Here is an 18,727-nt window from a genome sequence, read left to right as displayed (position 1 = left end):
TGTGCAGTATTTTATATTTTGCCCATAGCTACTGTATCATTGTGATTTGACTTTTTCCTTTCGGTTCCTAGCAAAGGGCCTTATAGAGCTATCATTGTACGCTTACTAAATGATATAAAGCATCCTTTGTTGGTGTAGTATGTGTTGGTGTCCGTGCTAGTTTAGTGTGATGTACAGTACTCCTGTGATGAGTTTCTACAGTATGTTGTCCTTGGTACTTGTCCTTACCCTGGAGTGTTGGCTGCTGATGTCCTGGTCAGTCATGGGCTGCATGGTGAACAGGTCCTGGGAGAGAGGACTCAATGCCACCAGGCCTCCTCTGGTCCTACAGAGGGAGGCAAGCCACACAGGAAATAATGTCAAACACAAATACTTTCTAAAGGCACAACATACACACACACACAGTCTTGTACAACTAACCTTGTGGGGACACACAATTAAGTCCCATTCAAAATCCTATTTTCTCTAACCCTAACCTTAACCCTAACCCTAACCTTAACCTGAAAACCTAACCTTAACCCTTAACCCTAAAACTAACCCTAGCTCCTAACCCTAATTCTAACCTTAACCCTAAACCCCCTAGAAATAGCATTTGACCTTGTGGGGATAACAAAATATCCCCAGTTGGTCAAATTTTTGTTCATTTACTATTCTAGTGGTGACTTCTGGGCCCAGATTCACAAAACCTTCTTAAGAAGAAATGTATTCTTAACTGCCATGTTTTCCCTTAACTATAGACTTGAGAAGAAAGTTAAGCAAAGTTGCTATTCCTCAAAAAGGTTATTGGAAATTTTCTTGCGCTATTTCTTGTGTTTCTCCTTAAGCAAAAAGTTAAGAAGAAATTAGATTCTTTAAAAAAAAGTTAGTTATTGGAAATGTTCTTAATTCCAAGATAGCTAACCTGTTGTCTTAAACTCAGGGCAGTGAGAGAAAAAGCTCAGGAAAGCAATTGAACATCTTTAATTCACTCACAAACATCATCTGAAAGTTTTAGTATTGATGATTTTAAACCCAAGAACATGTTTTAGAACAATAATCTCAGTAAGAAATATGCTAACATCATTGCCATTGCTAGCTAGATAGCTACCTAAAACGGTTGCCTAGCAACAAACATCTTAAGAAGATTTGTAAGAAGATATTTGAGAATTTGTAAGGAAATCAATCAATCTTAAGATATTGTTGAGGAATTGCACTTACGAACTATCTTATGAACTTTTTCTGAAGAAGCTTCTTTTTGTGAATCTGGGCCATGGTCCCCACAAGTATAGTTAAACACGTCCACACACACACACACACACACACACACACACACACACACACAAACACACACACACACACACACACACACACACACACACACACACACACACACTGAGGGTGGATTGACTCACAGGGCGGAGCCGGCACTGAGGGGCATGCAGGGCAGGGGCTGGGCATTGTACAGAATGTCTTCAGAGAGGGTCGAGGCATCCAGCCTTTGGAACGGCATCAGGCTGGCCTTCTGTAGAGGAGACCACACCAAGCAATGTATCACTACAGGCACTGGGTTGTGTCAACAGATCAGATGCCATGATAATCTTATACAAAAGAGGGGTGAGGTTTATACAGTATATATGATGTTTATATAGTGTGCATATCTGACCTGTGCTTCCAGTTGTGCTCTCAGCTTCTTGGCTTTATTCTGTTTGAAGTAGTCCATGATCATCATGGAGGCATATATCTTACCTACTGTCATGTCGGAATCTGTAAGACACAAACACAGTTAGATTGCTAGTCATTGAGTGACTGACTGCCTCCCAGCTCTACCTCTTCAAATCTCTCTAGTGTGGGTCTGACCTTTGTTGATGGGCACCAGTACATCCAGAGTCTTCTGGGGGAGGTACGGCCATATCACACTGATTTCCTTCTGTAGCTCAGTGTCCAGAGCTACTCGGTCCTCCCCACCTGGAGCGGAATAAAATAGATCTTTATTCATCCATTATACACAGGCAGTGGAAATTGTTGATTTTGCTTAATTTCTTGATTCAACTACTCAACCAATCACCAAGCCATTTATAAGTTGAATCAGGTGTGTTACCAGTAATGGGCTGGACCAAAAGCCTACATGTCCTAGGATGTGTGGATCTCCAGGCTCAATATGGAAGACCAAGTCTAAACAGGATAAACGCATGCAGATGCAGTGATGCATGGTGGTTTCAAACTCAACTCATTCCCTGACCTCGTGCGATCTTGATCTCCAGAGCGGTGCGGATGAGAGACATCAAGGTGGAGGTGAAGTGGACTGACATGTCCTCATCCACTGGCATGTTCATCAACACCAGCCTCTGTGGAGAGAGGGGGAGGGAGGGAGGGAGGAAGGATGAGAGGGAGGGATGGAGGAAGGAAGGAAGGAAGGAAGAGAGGGAGGGAGGGAGGGAGGGAGGGAGGGAGGGAGGGAGGAAGGAAGGAAGGAAGGAAGGAAGGAAGGAAGGAAGGAAGGAAGGAAGGAAGGAAGGAAGGAAGGAAGGAAGGAAGGAAGGAAGGAAGGAGGGAGGGAGGGAGGGAGGGAGGGAGGGAGGGAGGGAGGGAGGGAGGGAGGAAGGAAGGAAGGAAGGAAGGAAGGAAGGAAGGAAGGAAGGAAGGAAGGAAGGAAGGAAGGAAGGAAGGAAGGAAGGAAGGAAGGAAGGATGAGAGGGAGGGATGGAGGAAGGAAGGAAGGAAGGAAGAGAGGGAGGGAGGGAGGGAGGGAGGGAGGGAGGGAGGGAGGGAGGAAGGAAGGAAGGAAGGAAGGAAGGAAGGAAGGAAGGAAGGAAGGAAGGAAGGAAGGAAGGAGGGAGGGAGGGAGGGAGGGAGGGAGGGAAGGAAGGAAGGAAGGAAGGAAGGAAGGAAGGAAGGAAGGAAGGAAGGAAGGAAGGAAGGAAGGAAGGAAGGAAGGAAGGAAGGAAGGAAGGAAGGAAGGAAGGAAGGAAGGAAGGAAGGAAGGAAGGAAGGAAGGAGGGAGGGAGGGAGGGAGGGAAGGAAGGAAGGAAGAGAGGGAGGGAGGAAGGAAGGAAGGAAGGAAGGAAGGAAGGAAGGAAGGAAGGAGGGAGGGAGGGAGGGAGGGAAGGAAGAGAGGGAGGGAGGGAGGAAGGAAGGAAGGAAGGAAGGAAGGAAGGAAGGAAGGAAGGAAGGAAGGAAGGAAGGAAGGAAGGAAGGAAGGAAGGAAGGAAGGAGGGAGGGAGGGAGGGAGGGAGGGAGGGAGGGAGGGAGGGAGGGAGGGAGGGAGGGAGGATTCAACTTGCTTTACTGTAAAACAACTTAAATATTTCTCTATCCTAAATTAAAAATAAGAAAATAACTGTTTCTCCCATACCTTGTAGGCCATACCTCTGGGGCATTTCTTCCCCAGACCAAGGGGTGGAGACATATGGGTCAACATCTCATACATGGCAGTGTAGTGTATACGCCCACTACCGAGGAAACAGAGAAGATGAGGAAGGAGAGAGAGAGAGTTGAAGAGAAAAGGTAAAGGTAAAGGCATTCATTACGAGTTTGTGTAAGTTTGAAACAGAACAGGTTGGCAAATCTTGCACAGGAATTAAGGCAGTTTAGGCCTATTTCGCTTTTAGTGAATCAATACACTGCCCTCTGCTGGGCAAAGTTGAGACATGGTGGGGTTCTTCTCTCTCACCATGCTGCACGGTCGTACTCTCCCCAGACACGGACAAACTCATCCAGGTGATGAGGTCCCAGGATGGAAGAGTCTCTGGTCAGGTACTCAAAGTTATCCATGATCACAGCCACAAACAGATTCAGCATCTACAGAGTCACACAAGAGGAGAGGACGTGTGAAGGACAGCATGTGTGTATGTACAAATATACAGTATGTGCTATACTGATGTGCACATATGCATGCATACAATAAAAATAACTGCTTTTGTGAATGCGAATGAGAAAGATGGACAGAGAGAGAGTGCTGACAGAGTGGAGATAAGGAGAGAAAGTGTATTTGTGTAGCACAATAAAAAAAGTACTTTTGTGTATCAGTAAGATGGACAGAGAGAGCGGGAGTGAGAGAGAGCGGGAGTGAGAGAGAGAGAGAGAGAGAGAGAGAGAGAGAGAGAGAGAGAGAGAGAGAGAGAGAGAGAGAGAGAGAGAGAGAGAGAGAGAGAGAGTGAGAGTGAGAGAGGAGAGAAGAGCACTGACAAATAGTGGAGGTAAGGAGAAAATGTGTATTTCTGCAGCGTCCTCACCAGGAAGGAGCTGAAGAAGATGAAGGAGACAAAGTAGCAATAGGCGAAGTCAGTACCACAGCCTCCCTCGTGGTCAGGGGACATGGTCATGGGTGCCATGGAGGAGTCTGGCTCACACTCCTGCCCCCCCAGACACGATAGCATGATCTCCTGCCATGACTCCCCGGTCGCACTCCTGTCAATCAATGAGTAAATCAATGAGTCAATTAATGAATCAATCAAGCAAGCAATGATTTGATCAACCAATTAGTCTATTAAACATTAACCAATATATTAATTCATCATCAGTCAGCATAATCATCTACTTATAGTTTTGAATATCTCAGTTCAGCTTGCGAGTCCTTCTCAATGCGCCCACCTGAAGAGAAGCATCAGTGCACCGGAGAAGGTCTTGAAGTTGTTGTGCTGGTTTATGTGGTTTTCATCGTTCAGTTTGATGTTTCCAAACACCTTATGTGGATCAGGTGAGAAAAAAACATGAAGCCATTATACAACATCCCTTTGAGCAAGGTTCCCCAACTGGCGGCCCCCCAAGTTTTCTGAGCAAAAAATTAAAAAACATATTGTTTTTTGTTGGACATAAAAGACTGTAAAAACACTAACATATCAGCTCCAAGTGATTTTAATTTTGGAAATCTGTTCCAAAGTATTCCGACGCATAATAGAGAGATATAAGTGATCATATACAAATGTTTGAAACGATCAGGGGCGCAACTTTGGTTTTAGAAGTGGGGGGGACATACAATACCGTTCAAAAGTTTGGGGTCACTTAGAAATGTCCTTGTTTTCGAAAGAAAATCAATTTTTTTGTACATTAAAATAACATCAAATTGATCAGAAATACAGTGTATACATTGTTAATGTTGTCAATGGCTATTGTAGCTGGAAACGGCTGATTTTTTATGGAATATCTACATAGACGTACAGAGGCCCATTATCAGCAACCATCAGTCCTGTGTTCCAATGGCACGTTGTGATTGCTAATCCAAGTTTATCATTTTAAAAGGCTAATTGATCATTAGAAAACCCTTTTGCAATTATGTTAGCACAGCTGAAAACTGTTGTGCTGATTAAAGAAGCAATAAAACTGGCCTTCTTGAGACTAGTTGAGTATCTGGAGCATCAGCAATTGTGGGTTCGATTACAGGCTCAAAATGGCCAGAAACAAATAACTTTCTTCTGAAACTCGTCAGTCTATTCTTGTTCTGAGAAATGAAGGCTATTCAATCCGAGAAATAGCCTTCATTTCTCAGAACAAGAATAGACTGACGAGTTTCAGAAGAAAGTTATTTGTTTCTGGCCATTTTGAGCCTGTAATCAAACCCACAATTGCTGATGCTCCAGATACTGAACTAGTCTCAAGAAGGCCAGTTTCGGGCTGTGCTAACATAATTGCAAAAGGGTTTTCTAATGATCAATTAGCCTTTTAAAATGATAAACTTGGATTAGCAAACACAACGTGCCATTGGAACACAGGACTGATGGTTGCTGATAATGGGCCTCTGTACGCCTATGTAGATATTCCATTATAAATCAGCCGTTTCCAGCTACAATAGCCATTTACAACATTAACAATGTCTACACTATATTTCTGATCAATTTGATGTTATTTTAAAGGACAAAAAAAATGTTTTTCTTTCGAAAACAAGGACATTTCTAATTGACTCCAAACATTTGAACGGTAGTGTATATATATATACAGTGGGGAAAAATAGTATTTAGTCAGCCACCAATTGTGCAAGTTCTCCCACTTAAAAAGATGAGAGAGGCCTGTAATTTTCATCATAGGTACACGTCAACTATGACAGACAAATAGAATTTTTTTTCTCCAGAAAATCACATTGTAGGATTTTTAATGAATTTATTTGCAAATTATGGTGGAAAATAAGTATTTGGTCACCTACAAACAAGAAAGATTTCTGGCTCTCACAGACCTATAACTTCTTCTTTAAGAGGCTCCTCTGTCCTCCACTCGTTACCTGTATTAATGGCACCTGTTTGAACTTGTTATCAGTATAAAAGACACCTGTCCACAACCTCAAACAGTCACACTCCAAACTCCACTATGGCCAAGACCAAAGAGCTATCAAAGGACACCAGAAACAAAATTGTAGACCTGCACCAGGCTGGGAAGACTGAATCTGCAATAGGTAAGCAGCTTGGTTTGAAGAAATCAACTGTGGGAGCAATTATTAGGAAATGGAAGACATACAAGACCACTGATAATCTCCCTCGATCTGGGGCTCCACGCAAGATCTCCTGTTTTTGTCGTGTGTCTGTAAATAGCCTGTAAATACCCTGTTTTTTTGTGTATTTTTCGTACATATTTTCCTATCAGACTTTTCATCCTTCTACAAAATATACTTTCCTGCAACCCGCCTCACTCAATGTGGAACGGATTCTATTATTGACTTACCTTTTATCTAGAATCTCCAGTTGAAACTAGCTAGCCAGCAAACTAGCTACTTGCTATTAGCCACAATTGCTATTTCACCCAGAACATTGGATTTTCTGCCGGAATCACTGAATCACTGGACCTTTAACTCCGGATTCATCGCTACCAGCTAGCTGCAACAAAATGGACGTTGAGGTCTGGCTAATCATCCTGAGCTAGGCCCATCTCCCGGCTATCTACCTCTCTGTCAACCGGACGGGACCACCTAGTGTTGACACAGAGCCCAGCCGATCCTACACGACTGGTCTGCCGACGAAATCGTCTGATGAGGTAGATTTTACAACAGGCTTCCCGTTACGACGTCGACCACGAAGATTCCATCTGCTAGCCCCGGCCTGCTAGCACACGCTAGCCGTGCCCTCTTGCTCGCTAGTGCTTTAGCAGCCCCCGAACTACCTCCGAACTATCCTATTGCTGTTCACCGGACCTTATGTTAACTCAGCTATACAGCTGATGTCTGCTGGACTGTTCCTTTTTATGGTACTGCATCCTGTTTATGTTTAGCCTCAGCCCAAACTGTGTCATCATTACCAGCTGTTGTCTTAGCTCTCTCAAATTACACCTGTGATTGCTTTATGCCTCTCTCCCTTGTCAATATGGTTAGCTTATTGTTGTTTCGGTTATTTCTAATTGTACTATTTCACTGTAGATCCCCCAGCCCAGCTAAACCTGCCTTAGATAGCTCCTTTGTCCCACCCCCCATACACGCGGAGACCGACTCAATTGGTGCCTCCAGTGATACTATCTCTTTCATTGTTACCCAATGCTTAGGTTTACCTCCACTTTACTCATATCCTTCCATATCCTTGTCTGTACATAATGCCCTGAATCTTTTCTACAACGCCCGGAAATCTGCCCCCTTTATTCTATGTACCCAACGCACTAGAAGACCAGTTCTTAAAGCCTTTAGCCGTATCCTTATTCTAGTCCTCCTCTGTTCCTCTGGTGATGTAGAGGCTAACCCAGGCCCTGCAGCCCTCAGTATCACTCCTACTCCCCAGGCGCTATCATTTGCTGACTTCTGTAATCGCAAAAGTCTTGGTTTCTTGCACGTAAATATCAGAAGTCTACTTCCTAAGTTTGAGTTATTCACTGCGTTAGCACACTCCGCCAACCCTGATGTTCTAGCAGTGTCTGAATCCTGGCTTAGGAAGGCCACCAAAAATTCTGAAATTTCCATCCCCAACTATAACATTTTCCGTCTAGATAGAACTGCCAAAGGGGGTGGAGTTGCAATCTACTGTAGAGATAGCCTGCAGAGCTCTATCATACTATCCAGGTCTGTGCCCAAACAGTTTGAGCTTCTACTTCTAAAAATCCACCTTTCCAGAAATAAGTCTCTCACTGTTGCCGCTTGCTACAGACCCCCCTCAGCCCCCAGCTGTGCCCTGGATACCATATGTGAATCGATTGCCCCCCATTTATCCTCAAAATTCGTACTGCTTGGTGACCTAAATTGGGATATGCTTAACATCCCGGCCATCCTACAATCCAAACTAGATGCCCTCAATCTCACACAAATTATCAACGAACCTACCAGGTACAACCCTAAATCCGTAAACATGGGTACCCTCATAGATATCATCCTGACTAATTTACCCTCTAAATACACCTCCGCTGTCTTCAACCAGGATCTCAGCGATCACTGCCTTATTGCCTGCGTCCGTAACGGGTCCGCGGTCAAACGACCACCCCTCATCACTGTCAAACGCTCCCTAAAACACTTTAGCGAGCAGGCCTTCCTAATTGACCTGGCCCAGGTATTCTGGATGGATATAGATCTCATTCCGTCAGTAGAGGATGCCTGGTTGTTCTTTAAAAGTAATTTCCTCTCAATCTTAAATATAATAATAATAATAATATAATAATATGCCATTTAGCAGACGCTTTTATCCAAAGCGACTTACAGTCATGCGTGCATACATTTTTTGTGTATGGGTGGTCCCGGGGATCGAACCCACTACCTTGGCGTTACAAGCGCCGTGCTCTACCAGCTGAGCTACAGAGGACCATAAATAAACATACCCCATTCAAAAAATACAGAACTAAGAACAGATATAGCCCCTGGTTCTCCTCAGACGTGACTGCCCTTGACCAGCACAAAAACATCCTGTGGCGTACTGCATTAGCATCAAATAGCCCCCGCGATATGCAACTTTTCAGAGAAGTTAGGAACCAATATACACAAGCAGTCAGGAAAGCAAAGGCTAACTTTTTCAAACAGAAATGTGCATCCTGTAGCACTAACTCCAAAAAGTTTTGGGACACTGTAAAGTCCATGGAGAATAAGAGCACTTCCTCCCAGCTGCCCACTGCACTGAGGCTAGGAAACACTATCACCACCGATAAATCTACAATAATTGAGAATTTCAACAAGCATTTTGCTACGGCTGGCCATGCTTTCCACCTGGCTACCACTACCCCGGCCACCAACTCTGCACCCTCCGCTGCAACTTGCCCATGCCCCCCCCGCTTCTCCTTCACACAAATTCAGCAGCTGATCTTCTGAAAGAGCTGCAAAATCTGGACCCCTACAAATCAGCTGGGCTAGACAATCTGGACCCTTTCTTTCTAAAACTAGCCGCCGAAATTGTCGCAACCCCTATTACTAGCCTGTTCAACCTCTCTTTCGTAACGTCTGAGATCCCCAGAGATTGGAAAGCTGCTGCGGTCATCCCCCTCTTCAAAGGGGGTGACACTCTAGATCCAAACTGTTACAGACCTATATCCATCCTGCCCTGCCTTTCGAAAGTATTTGAAAGCCAAGTTAACAAACAGATCACCAACCATTTCGAATCCCACCGTACCTTCTCCGCTATGCAATCCGGTTTCCGAGCTGGTCATGGGTGCACTTCAGCCACGCTCAAGGTCCTAAACGATATTATAACCGCGATCGATAATAGACAGTACTGTGCAGCTGTCTTCATCGACCTGGCCAAGGCTTTCGACTCTGTCAACCACCGCATTCTTATTGGCAGACTAAATAGCCTTGGTTTCTCAAATGACTGCCTCGCCTGGTTCACCAACTACTTCTCAGATAGAGTTCAATGTGTGAAATCGGAGGGCCTGTTGTCTGGACCTATGGCAGTCTCTATGGGGGTGCCACAGGGTTCAATTCTTGGGCCGACACTTTTCTCCGTGTATATCAATGATGTCGCTCTTGCTGCTGGTGACTCTCAGATCCACCTCTACGCAGACGACACCATTTTGTATACATCTGGCCCTTCATTGGACACTGTGTTAACAAACCTCCAAACGAGCTTCAATGCCATACAACACTCCTTCAGTAGCCTCCAACTGCTCTTAAACACTAGTAAAACTAAATGCATGCTCTTCAATCGAACGCTGCTGGCACCCGCCCACCCGACTAGAATCACCACTCTCGACGGGTCTGACCTAGAGTATGTGGACAACTACAAATACCTAGGTGTCTGGTTAGACTGTAAACTCTCCTTCCAGACTCACATTAAGAATCTCCAATCCAAAGTTAAATCTAGACTCGGCTTCCTATTTCGCAACAAAGCCTCCTTCACTCATGCTGCCAAACATGCCCTCGTAAAACTGACTATCCTACCGATCCTTGACTTCGGCGATGTCATTTACAAAATAGCCTCCAGCACTCTACTCAGCAAATTGGTTGTAGTCTATCACAGTGCCATCCGTTTTGTCTCCAAAGCCCCATACACTACCCACCACTGTGACCTGTATGCTCTTGTTGGCTGGTCCTCACTACATGTTCGTCGTCAAACCCACTGGCTCCAGGCCATCTATAAATCACTGCTAGGCAAATCACCGCCTTATCTTAGCTCATTGGTCACCATAGCAGCACCCACCCGTAGTCTGCGCTACAGCAGGTATATCTCACTGGTCATTCCCAAAGCCAACACCTCCTTTGGCCGCCATTCCTTCCAGTTCTATGCTGCCAATGACTGGAACGAATTGCAAAAATCTCTGAGGCTGGAGACTCTTATCTCCCTCACTAACTTTAAGCATCAGTTGTCAGAGCACCTTACCGATCACTGCACATGTACACAGCCCATCTGAAATTAGCCCAACCAACTACCTCATCCCTATATTGTTATTTATTTTGCTCTTTTGCACCCCAGTATCTCTATTTGCACATAATCTCTTGCACATCTAGCATTCCAGTGTTAATACTAATTGTAATTATTTTGCACTATAGCCTATTTATTGCCTTACCTCCATAACTTGCTACATTTGCACACACTGTATATATATTTTCTGTTCTATTTTATGACCTTATGTTTTTTTACCCCATATGTAACTCTGTGTTGTTGTTTTTATCGCACTGCTTTGCTTTATCTTGGCCAGGTCGCAGTTGTAAATGAGAACTTGTTCTCAACTGGCTTACCTGGTTAAATAAAGGTGAAATAAATAAAAAATAATAAATAAAAAATCTCACCCCGTGGGGTCAAAATGATCACAAGAACGGTGAGCAAAAATCCCAGAACCACACGGGGGGACCTAGTGAATGACCTGCAGAGAGCTGGGACCAAAGAAACAAAGCCTACCATCAGTAACACACTACGCCGCCAGGGACTCAAATCCTGCAGTGCGAGACGTGTCCCCCTGCTTAAGCCAGTACATGTCCAGGCCCGTCTGAAGTTTGCTAGAGTGCATTTGGATGATCCAGAAGAGGATTGGGAGAATGTCATATGGTCAGATGAAACCAAAATATAACTTTTTGGTAAAAACTCAACTTGTCGTGTTTGGAGGACAAAGAATGCTGAGTTGCATCCAAAGAACACCATACCTACTGTGAAGCATGGGGGTGGAAACATCATGCTTTGGGGCTGTTGTTCTACAAAGGGACCAGGACGACTGATCCGTGTAAAGGAAAGAATGAATGGGGCCATGTATCGTGAGATTTTGAGTAAAAACCTCCTTCCATCAGCAAGGGCATTGAAGATGAAACGTGGCTGGGTCTTTCAGCATGACAATGATCCCAAACACCGCCCGGGCAACGAAGGATTTTCTGGATTCTTTTTTCTCATTTTGTCTGTCATAGTTGACGTGTACCTATGATGAAAATTACAGGCCTCTCTAATCTTTTTAAGTGGGAGAACTTGCACAATTGGTGGTTGACTAAATACTTTTTTCCCCACTGTATGCTTAACAATGGTAACTTCAGCCTCAAAGGCAGGGATCATCAACTAGATTCAGCAGCGGATGGTCAGGGGGCCGGAACATCCAGTAATTACCAAAAATGTCCAAGAAGCCCAAACAGATATAACATTTGACTAAAACTTAGTTTCCAGGGGTGCAACTTTCCCTGGGGATGGGGGGAATTGCATGTTTGTCCCCCCCCCCCCCCCCCCCCCCCCAGTTTTATCATTGGAATGTGATACAAAACGAGGCAACGGTGTGCTTTAGGACCATGTGGACGCCTCCGAGCGGTCGGGTAGGCTGTTTGGAGTATTTATCTGACTGGATAGAAATATACAGTGGGGAAAAAAAGTATTTAGTCAGCCACCAATTGTGCAAGTTCTCCCACTTAAAAAGATGAGAGAGGCCTGTAATTTTCATCATAGGTACACGTCAACTATGACAGACAAAATGAGAAAAAAATAATCCAGAAAATCACATTGTAGGATTTTTTTATGAATTTATTTGCAAATTATGGTGGAAAATAAGTATTTGGTCAATAACAAAAGTTTCTCAATACTTTGTTATATACCCTTTGTTGGCAATGACACAGGTCAAACGTTTTCTGTAAGTCTTCACAAGGTTTTCACACACTGTTGCTGGTATCTTGGCCCATTCCTCCATGCAGATCTCCTCTAGAGCAGTGATTTTTTTGGGGCTGTCGCTGGGCAACACGGACTTTCAACTCCCTCCAAAGATTTTCTATGGGGTTGAGATCTGGAGACTGGCTAGGCCACTCCAGGACCTTGAAATGCTTCTTACGAAGCCACTCCTTCGTTGCCCGGGCGGTGTGTTTGGGATCATTGTCATGCTGAAAGACCCAGCCACGTTTCATCTTCAATACCCTTGCTGATGGAAGGAGGTTTTCACTCAAAATCTCACGATACATGGCCCCATTCATTCTTTCCTTTACACGGATCAGTCGTCCTGGTCCCTTTGCAGAAAAACAGCCCCAAAGCATGATGTTTCCACCCCCATGCTTCACAGTAGGTATGGTGTTCTTTGGATGCAACTCAGCATTCTTTGTCCTCCAAACACGACGAGTTGAGTTTTTACCAAAAAGTTATATTTTGGTTTCATCTGACCATATGACATTCTCCCAATCCTCTTCTGGATCATCCAAATGCACTCTAGCAAACTTCAGACGGGCCTGGACATGTACTGGCTTAAGCAGGGGGACACGTCTCGCACTGCAGGATTTGAGTCCCTGGCTGCGTAGTGTGTTACTGATGGTAGGCTTTGTTACTTTGGTCCCAGCTCTCTGCAGGTCATTCACTAGGTCCCACCGTGTGGTTCTGGGATTTTTGCTCACCGTTCTTGTGATCATTTTGACCCCACGGGGTGAGATCTTGCGTGGAGCCCCAGATCGAGGGAGATTATCAGTGGTCTTGTATGTCTTCCATTTCCTAATAATTGCTCCCACAGTTGATTTCTTCAAACCAAGCTGCTTACCTATTGCAGATTCAGTCTTCCCAGCCTGGTGCAGGTCTACAATTTTGTTTCTGGTGTCCTTTGACAGCTCTTTGGTCTTGGCCATAGTGGAGTTTGGAGTGTGACTGTTTGAGGTTGTGGACAGGTGTCTTTTATACTGATAACAAGTTCAAACAGGTGCCATTAATACAGGTAACGAGTGGAGGACAGAGGAGCCTCTTAAAGAAGAAGTTACAGGTCTGTGAGAGCCAGAAATCTTGCTTGTTTGTAGGTGACCAAATACTTATTTTCCACCATAATTTGCAAATAAATTCATTAAAAATCCTACAATGTGATTTTCTGGATTTTTTTCCCTCAATTTGTCTGTCATAGTTGACGTGTACCTATGATGAAAATTACAGGCCTCTCTCATCTTTTTAAGTGGGAGAACTTGCACAATTGCTGGCTGACTAAATACTTTTTTCCCCCACTGTATAAGCTTTGGATGCTTTACCTGCATCCCAATGATGGCATAGATGAAGAACAGCATGGCGATGAGCAGACAAACATAAGGAAGGGCCTAGAGAGAAGAAGAGATACAAAGAGATAAATATTTATTTGGTTTTCCCAATAACATACACTTTAGCAGCATACTGTAGGTCAGTGGTCACCAACCAGACTGGTCGATTGTCAAGACATTCCTAGTCGATCACCAAACATATCTGTAGAAAAGCCATAAAGGCTTGCGCACCTTTTTTTTGTGTTGCACTGTTGACGGCAGATGCACTTGATTCTGAAGCCCTGCTCACCGGGTAAGCAAAGTGTTCCCCTTTTGAACCATTTCATTTGTCTGAAAATACAAAACTCTGCCTACCCGGCGGACCCGGAGATCTGTGATTAAATTGAGTGCACCTACTGTGCTGACCAATTGGATAGCTCAAGTCACTGTGCCTACCTACAGCTTCCATGACCCTGGCCACAGCAAAGTTTGATACTAGCCTATGTGAGATTTCATAACTTTTAAAAAATTGACCAGAGAGAGACTGTCAAATACAGCAAAGAGCTGCTGTTTTTATGAGTGAGTTCATGTATAAGTTTTATCCAGCACTGTCAACACTGTTTATTATTCAACACTATTGCAAAACATAAAACATGCTTTTCTCTACTTCCTCTCGCGCTGCAGCGGCAATGAATGAGTAACCAAGTGTATCGATAACCTTGCGTTTTTATTATTAGCAGCTCGTCGTGTCTATTTTAATATCGAAGAGTATTTCACTTTCTCTGGTCATAGGGACAACATTAATTTGTGGCTTAGGCAGATGCGGTGCAACTCGAGTTTCGTCATCAGGTGGAAGACTGTGTCCTCTCTCTGGTCAGTCTCACCGGAGGAAAGGAAGGAGAGAACAGGGACCGTGAGACGCGGACCCTCTGTTGCTCTCTCCCTCCCTCCGCTGGGACTAATGACGTGTTCTAATAAACTGGGAACTTGGAAATCTCCGACTTCCGACTTCAGTGCGTTCCAGACAACTGTGAACTCTGGGGATAAAATGAGATCCAACTGGGTAAAATCATTTTGAACGGTCATCCAACTCGGAAATTCGGGCATCTTTCTAGAGCGTCGACTTTCCGACCGGAAGTTCACTGACATCATGATTTGACCTAGTTTTTTCAGAGTTCCCAGTTGTCTTGAAAGCACCATGACCATCAGATGCAGGTACCATCAGTCCAGTAAAATAAAAAAATTAGTTATTAGCAAATTATTTCAATTTATGCTCAGCTGTGCCTCGCAAGTGCTACACCAACTGATCTATTTTGTTATCAAAGCTCGAGTTTTGAAATATAATATGGTCTGAGAAGAACAATGTTTGCAGGCCAGGCATATAGCCAATATGCTGTGAAAATGTATTAGGCCTACTGCACAAACCTAATTCCTACAGAACTGTTTATATTAGTTTAATGATAGATCTCGGCTTGCTTTTTGACTGCGAAAGTGATCTTGACTCAGAAAAGGTTGGTGACCACTGCTGTAGGTCCATCGAAGTGTACTGGGACAAGGGACACACAAAATAAAGACAAAAAACCATTTATGTTAACAAAGTTGGATATTTTTTAAGTGGACGAAAGATGGTAAAAGTAGGGGAGAACATGGCTGACCTTAAACGATTGCACGAAGGTCCAGAGCAGGATTCGTATGGTGTAGCCCTGCCTCAACAGCTTGATCAGCCTGGCAGCCCGGAACAGCTTCAGGAAACTCATATTGAACGTGTTTATTGACTGAGATAGACAGACCACAGGAAATATAGAGAGGTGGAGAGGGCAAGGAATATACAGAAAGGAGAAGGGTCCGGGGAGAGAGAAGGTGTTAGAGAAAGGCAAAGACAGCACATAGGCAGATTGGGACATATAGAGATAGATTTGATTGAAAGGTGCTCAAGTGAACAAGTGAGTTTACAACTTTAATAGCCTAGTTTCTACTGAGAGAAAAAGCTTTACAGGACTACAAGCTCCTGGATCAGAATGGTTATAAAGTAAAGGTTAATGAGCTAGAGCGAAACATTACCTGTAAATCCACAACGATCTCAGTGATGCTGCCGAGCACGGTGATGAAGTCAAAAATGTTCCAAGTGTCTCGAAAATAGTTCTGTCAGGGGGCAAATGAACACCATTCGACAATAGCAAGGCTTTGTTCTTGAATGGAAAGGATATATCTGAACATGCTACCATGTCATTGGATCAGTTAATTACATTTTACCAACAGTTCACTAATGTCCTATTGTCTTGCTTACCACAAAACCAAAGGCCATGATCTTGAGGATACACTCCAGGGAAAAGAGAACGGTGAAGGCTGTGTTCAGGTGCTTCAATACCGTATCATACGCTGCTGGAGCGGAGTTGTACTGTAGATAAAGAGGACACAGTCAGGGTAAGACCAGATGTATCAAACAGTGAGCAGGTTGGCATTTATTGAGATGACTCATGTACTGGAGGCAGCTCTGCAGAGTGGTTACTAGCTGGCACAGCCACAAAGTCATACAATTTGATTTTAAATATAACCTAACCTTAACTTTAACCACACTGCTAACCCTAATGCCTAACTCTAACCTTAAATTAAGACCAAAAAGCAAATTTTTGTTTTAACCAATCTTTACAATATAGCCAATTTTGACTTTGCAGCAGGCCCATCTAGTAGAAACCTCTCAGTTCTGCCTCCAGGGCACAACTCATGACAATAAATGTCAACCTCCGTAGAGCGATGGCAAAGAAGAGGGTAACATATTTAATAGGAAGAGTCAGAGATGTGTAATATTAAACTGTTATCAGACAAACACGGTTACATTGGGCTTTCTCCTACGGATTAGAGACTTTGAGAGTGAAACTAGATTCTTACAAAGGCCTGCACATATTGTCATGTATAGCTGTGTTAAAAATATATAGGTTCCATACCTTCATCATGAGCACCACAGTGTTGAGGGCGATCATGACCAGCACTGTGTACTCAAACGATGGTGACACCACAAAGTGCCACAGCCGGTACTGGAAGGTCTGTCTGTTCTGAGGCATGTAGCACGTCAGGGGCTTGGCACTGATGGTAAAGTCAATGCATGCCCTCTGACGGAGAGAGAATAAAAAGAAGATAAATAAATCAGGAATTAAATTGTTACGATTATTGTGATCAATGAAAAGTGTATATCTGATTGAGTTACCAAGATGGTTATTATAGGTGAATTAATTTCATGAAATCCTGGGTTATTTTTTATTTTTTATTTTTTATTTTTAATGGAATATTGTTCCAATGGCACGTTGTGTTTGCTAATCCAAGTTTATCATTTTAAAAGGCTAACTGATCATTAGAAAATCCTTTTGCAATTATGTTAGCACAGCTGAAAACTGTTGTGTTGATTAAAGAAGCAATAAAACTGGCCTTCTTGAGACTAGTTGAGTATCTGGAGCATCAGCAATTGTGGGTTCGATTACAGGCTCAAAATGGCCAGAAACAAATAACTTTCTTCTGAAACTCGTCAGTCTATTCTTGTTCTGAGAAATGAAGGCTATTCAATGCGAGAAATTGCCAAGAAACTAAAGATCTCGTACAACACTGTGTACTACTCCCTTCACAGAACAGCGCAAACTGGCTCTAACCAGAATAGAAAGAGGAGTGGGAGGCCCCGGTGCACAACTGAGCAAGAGGACAAATACATTAGAGTGCCTAGTTTGAAAAACAGATGCTTCACAGGTCCTCAACTGGCAGCTTCATTAAATAGTACCAGCAAAACACCAGTCTCAACGTCAACAGTGAAGAGGCGACTCCGGGATGCTGACCTTCTAGGCAGAGATGCAAAGAAAAAGCCATATCTCAGACTGGCCATCTTAATCTTTTCTTTTTATTGGCCAGTCTGAGATATGGCTTTTTCTTTGCAACTCTGCCTAGAAGGTCAGCATCCCGGAGTCGCCTCTTCACTGTTGACGTTGAGACTGTTGTTTTGCGGGTACTATTTAATGAAGCTGCCTGTGAGGCACCTGTTTCTCAAACTAGACACTCTAATGTATTTGTCCTCTTGCTCAGTTGTGCACCGGGGCCTCCCACTCCTCTTTCTATTCTGGTTAGAGCCAGTTTGCGCTGTTCTGTGAAGGGAGTAGTACACAGCGTTGTACGAGATCTTCAGTTTCTTGGCAATTTCTCGCATGGAATAGCCTTCATTTCTCAGAACACGAATAGACTGACGAGTTTCAGAAGAAAGTTATTTGTTTCTGGACATTTTGAGCCTGTAATCAAACCCACAATTGCTGATGCTCCAGATACTCAACTAGTCTCAAGAAGGCCAGTTTCGGGCTGTGCTAACATAATTGCAAAAGGGTTTTCTAATGATCAATTAGCCTTTTAAATGATAAACTTGGATTAGCAAACACAACGTGCCATTGGAACACACGACTGATGGCCAGTCTGAGATATGGCTTTTTCTTTGCAACTCTGCCTAGAAGGTCAGCATCCCGGAGTCGCCTCTTCACTGTTGACGTTGAGACTGGTGTTTTGCGGTACTACAGTACCTTGCAAAAGTATTCATCCTCCTTGGCGTTTTTCCTATTTTGTTGCATTACAACCTGTAATTTAAATGGATTTTTATTTGGATTTCATGTAATGGACATACACAAAATAGTCCAAATTGGTGAAGTGAAATGAAAAAAAATTAATACAAAATTAATAAATAACGGAAAAGTGGTGCGTGCATATTTATTCACCCCATTTGCTATGAAGCCCCTAAATAAGATCTGGTGAAACCAATTACCTTCAGAAGTCACATAATTAGTTAAATAAAGTCCACCTGTGTGCAATCTAAGTGTCACATGATCTCAGTATATATACACCTGTTCTGAAAGGCCCCAGAGTCTGCAACACCACTAAGCAAGGGGCACCACCAAGCAAGTGGCACCATGAAGACCAAGGAGCTCTCCAAACAGGTCAGGGACAAAGTTGTGGAGAAGTACA

The 18,727-nt window shown here is 43.7% G+C and overlaps 1 protein-coding gene across 1 annotated transcript in view; it reads right to left on the bottom strand.

Moving 5' to 3' along the window:
* LOC311147233 (voltage-dependent R-type calcium channel subunit alpha-1E-like) overlaps positions 1 to 18,727 on the bottom strand; it is a gene marked incomplete at its 3' end in the record, with an annotated part of 124,133 nt that overhangs the window by 10,411 nt on the left and 94,995 nt on the right. The window contains 14 exon segments of the mRNA XM_084183895.1: positions 229 to 325; positions 1,392 to 1,501; positions 1,643 to 1,743; positions 1,837 to 1,944; positions 2,219 to 2,324; positions 3,332 to 3,428; positions 3,650 to 3,777; positions 4,212 to 4,386; positions 4,570 to 4,661; positions 13,757 to 13,822; positions 15,397 to 15,516; positions 15,803 to 15,883; positions 16,029 to 16,139; positions 16,687 to 16,851. Coding sequence (XP_084040021.1) covers positions 229 to 325; positions 1,392 to 1,501; positions 1,643 to 1,743; positions 1,837 to 1,944; positions 2,219 to 2,324; positions 3,332 to 3,428; positions 3,650 to 3,777; positions 4,212 to 4,386; positions 4,570 to 4,661; positions 13,757 to 13,822; positions 15,397 to 15,516; positions 15,803 to 15,883; positions 16,029 to 16,139; positions 16,687 to 16,851 — 1,557 coding nt within the window.

This window comes from Coregonus lavaretus (genome assembly GCF_964263955.1).
Source record: "Coregonus lavaretus genome assembly, chromosome: 19".
Classification (NCBI taxonomy): domain Eukaryota; kingdom Metazoa; phylum Chordata; class Actinopteri; order Salmoniformes; family Salmonidae; genus Coregonus; species Coregonus lavaretus.
Note: the sequence above shows the minus strand (reverse complement) of the source record. Positions and strands in the feature narration are given on the sequence as shown.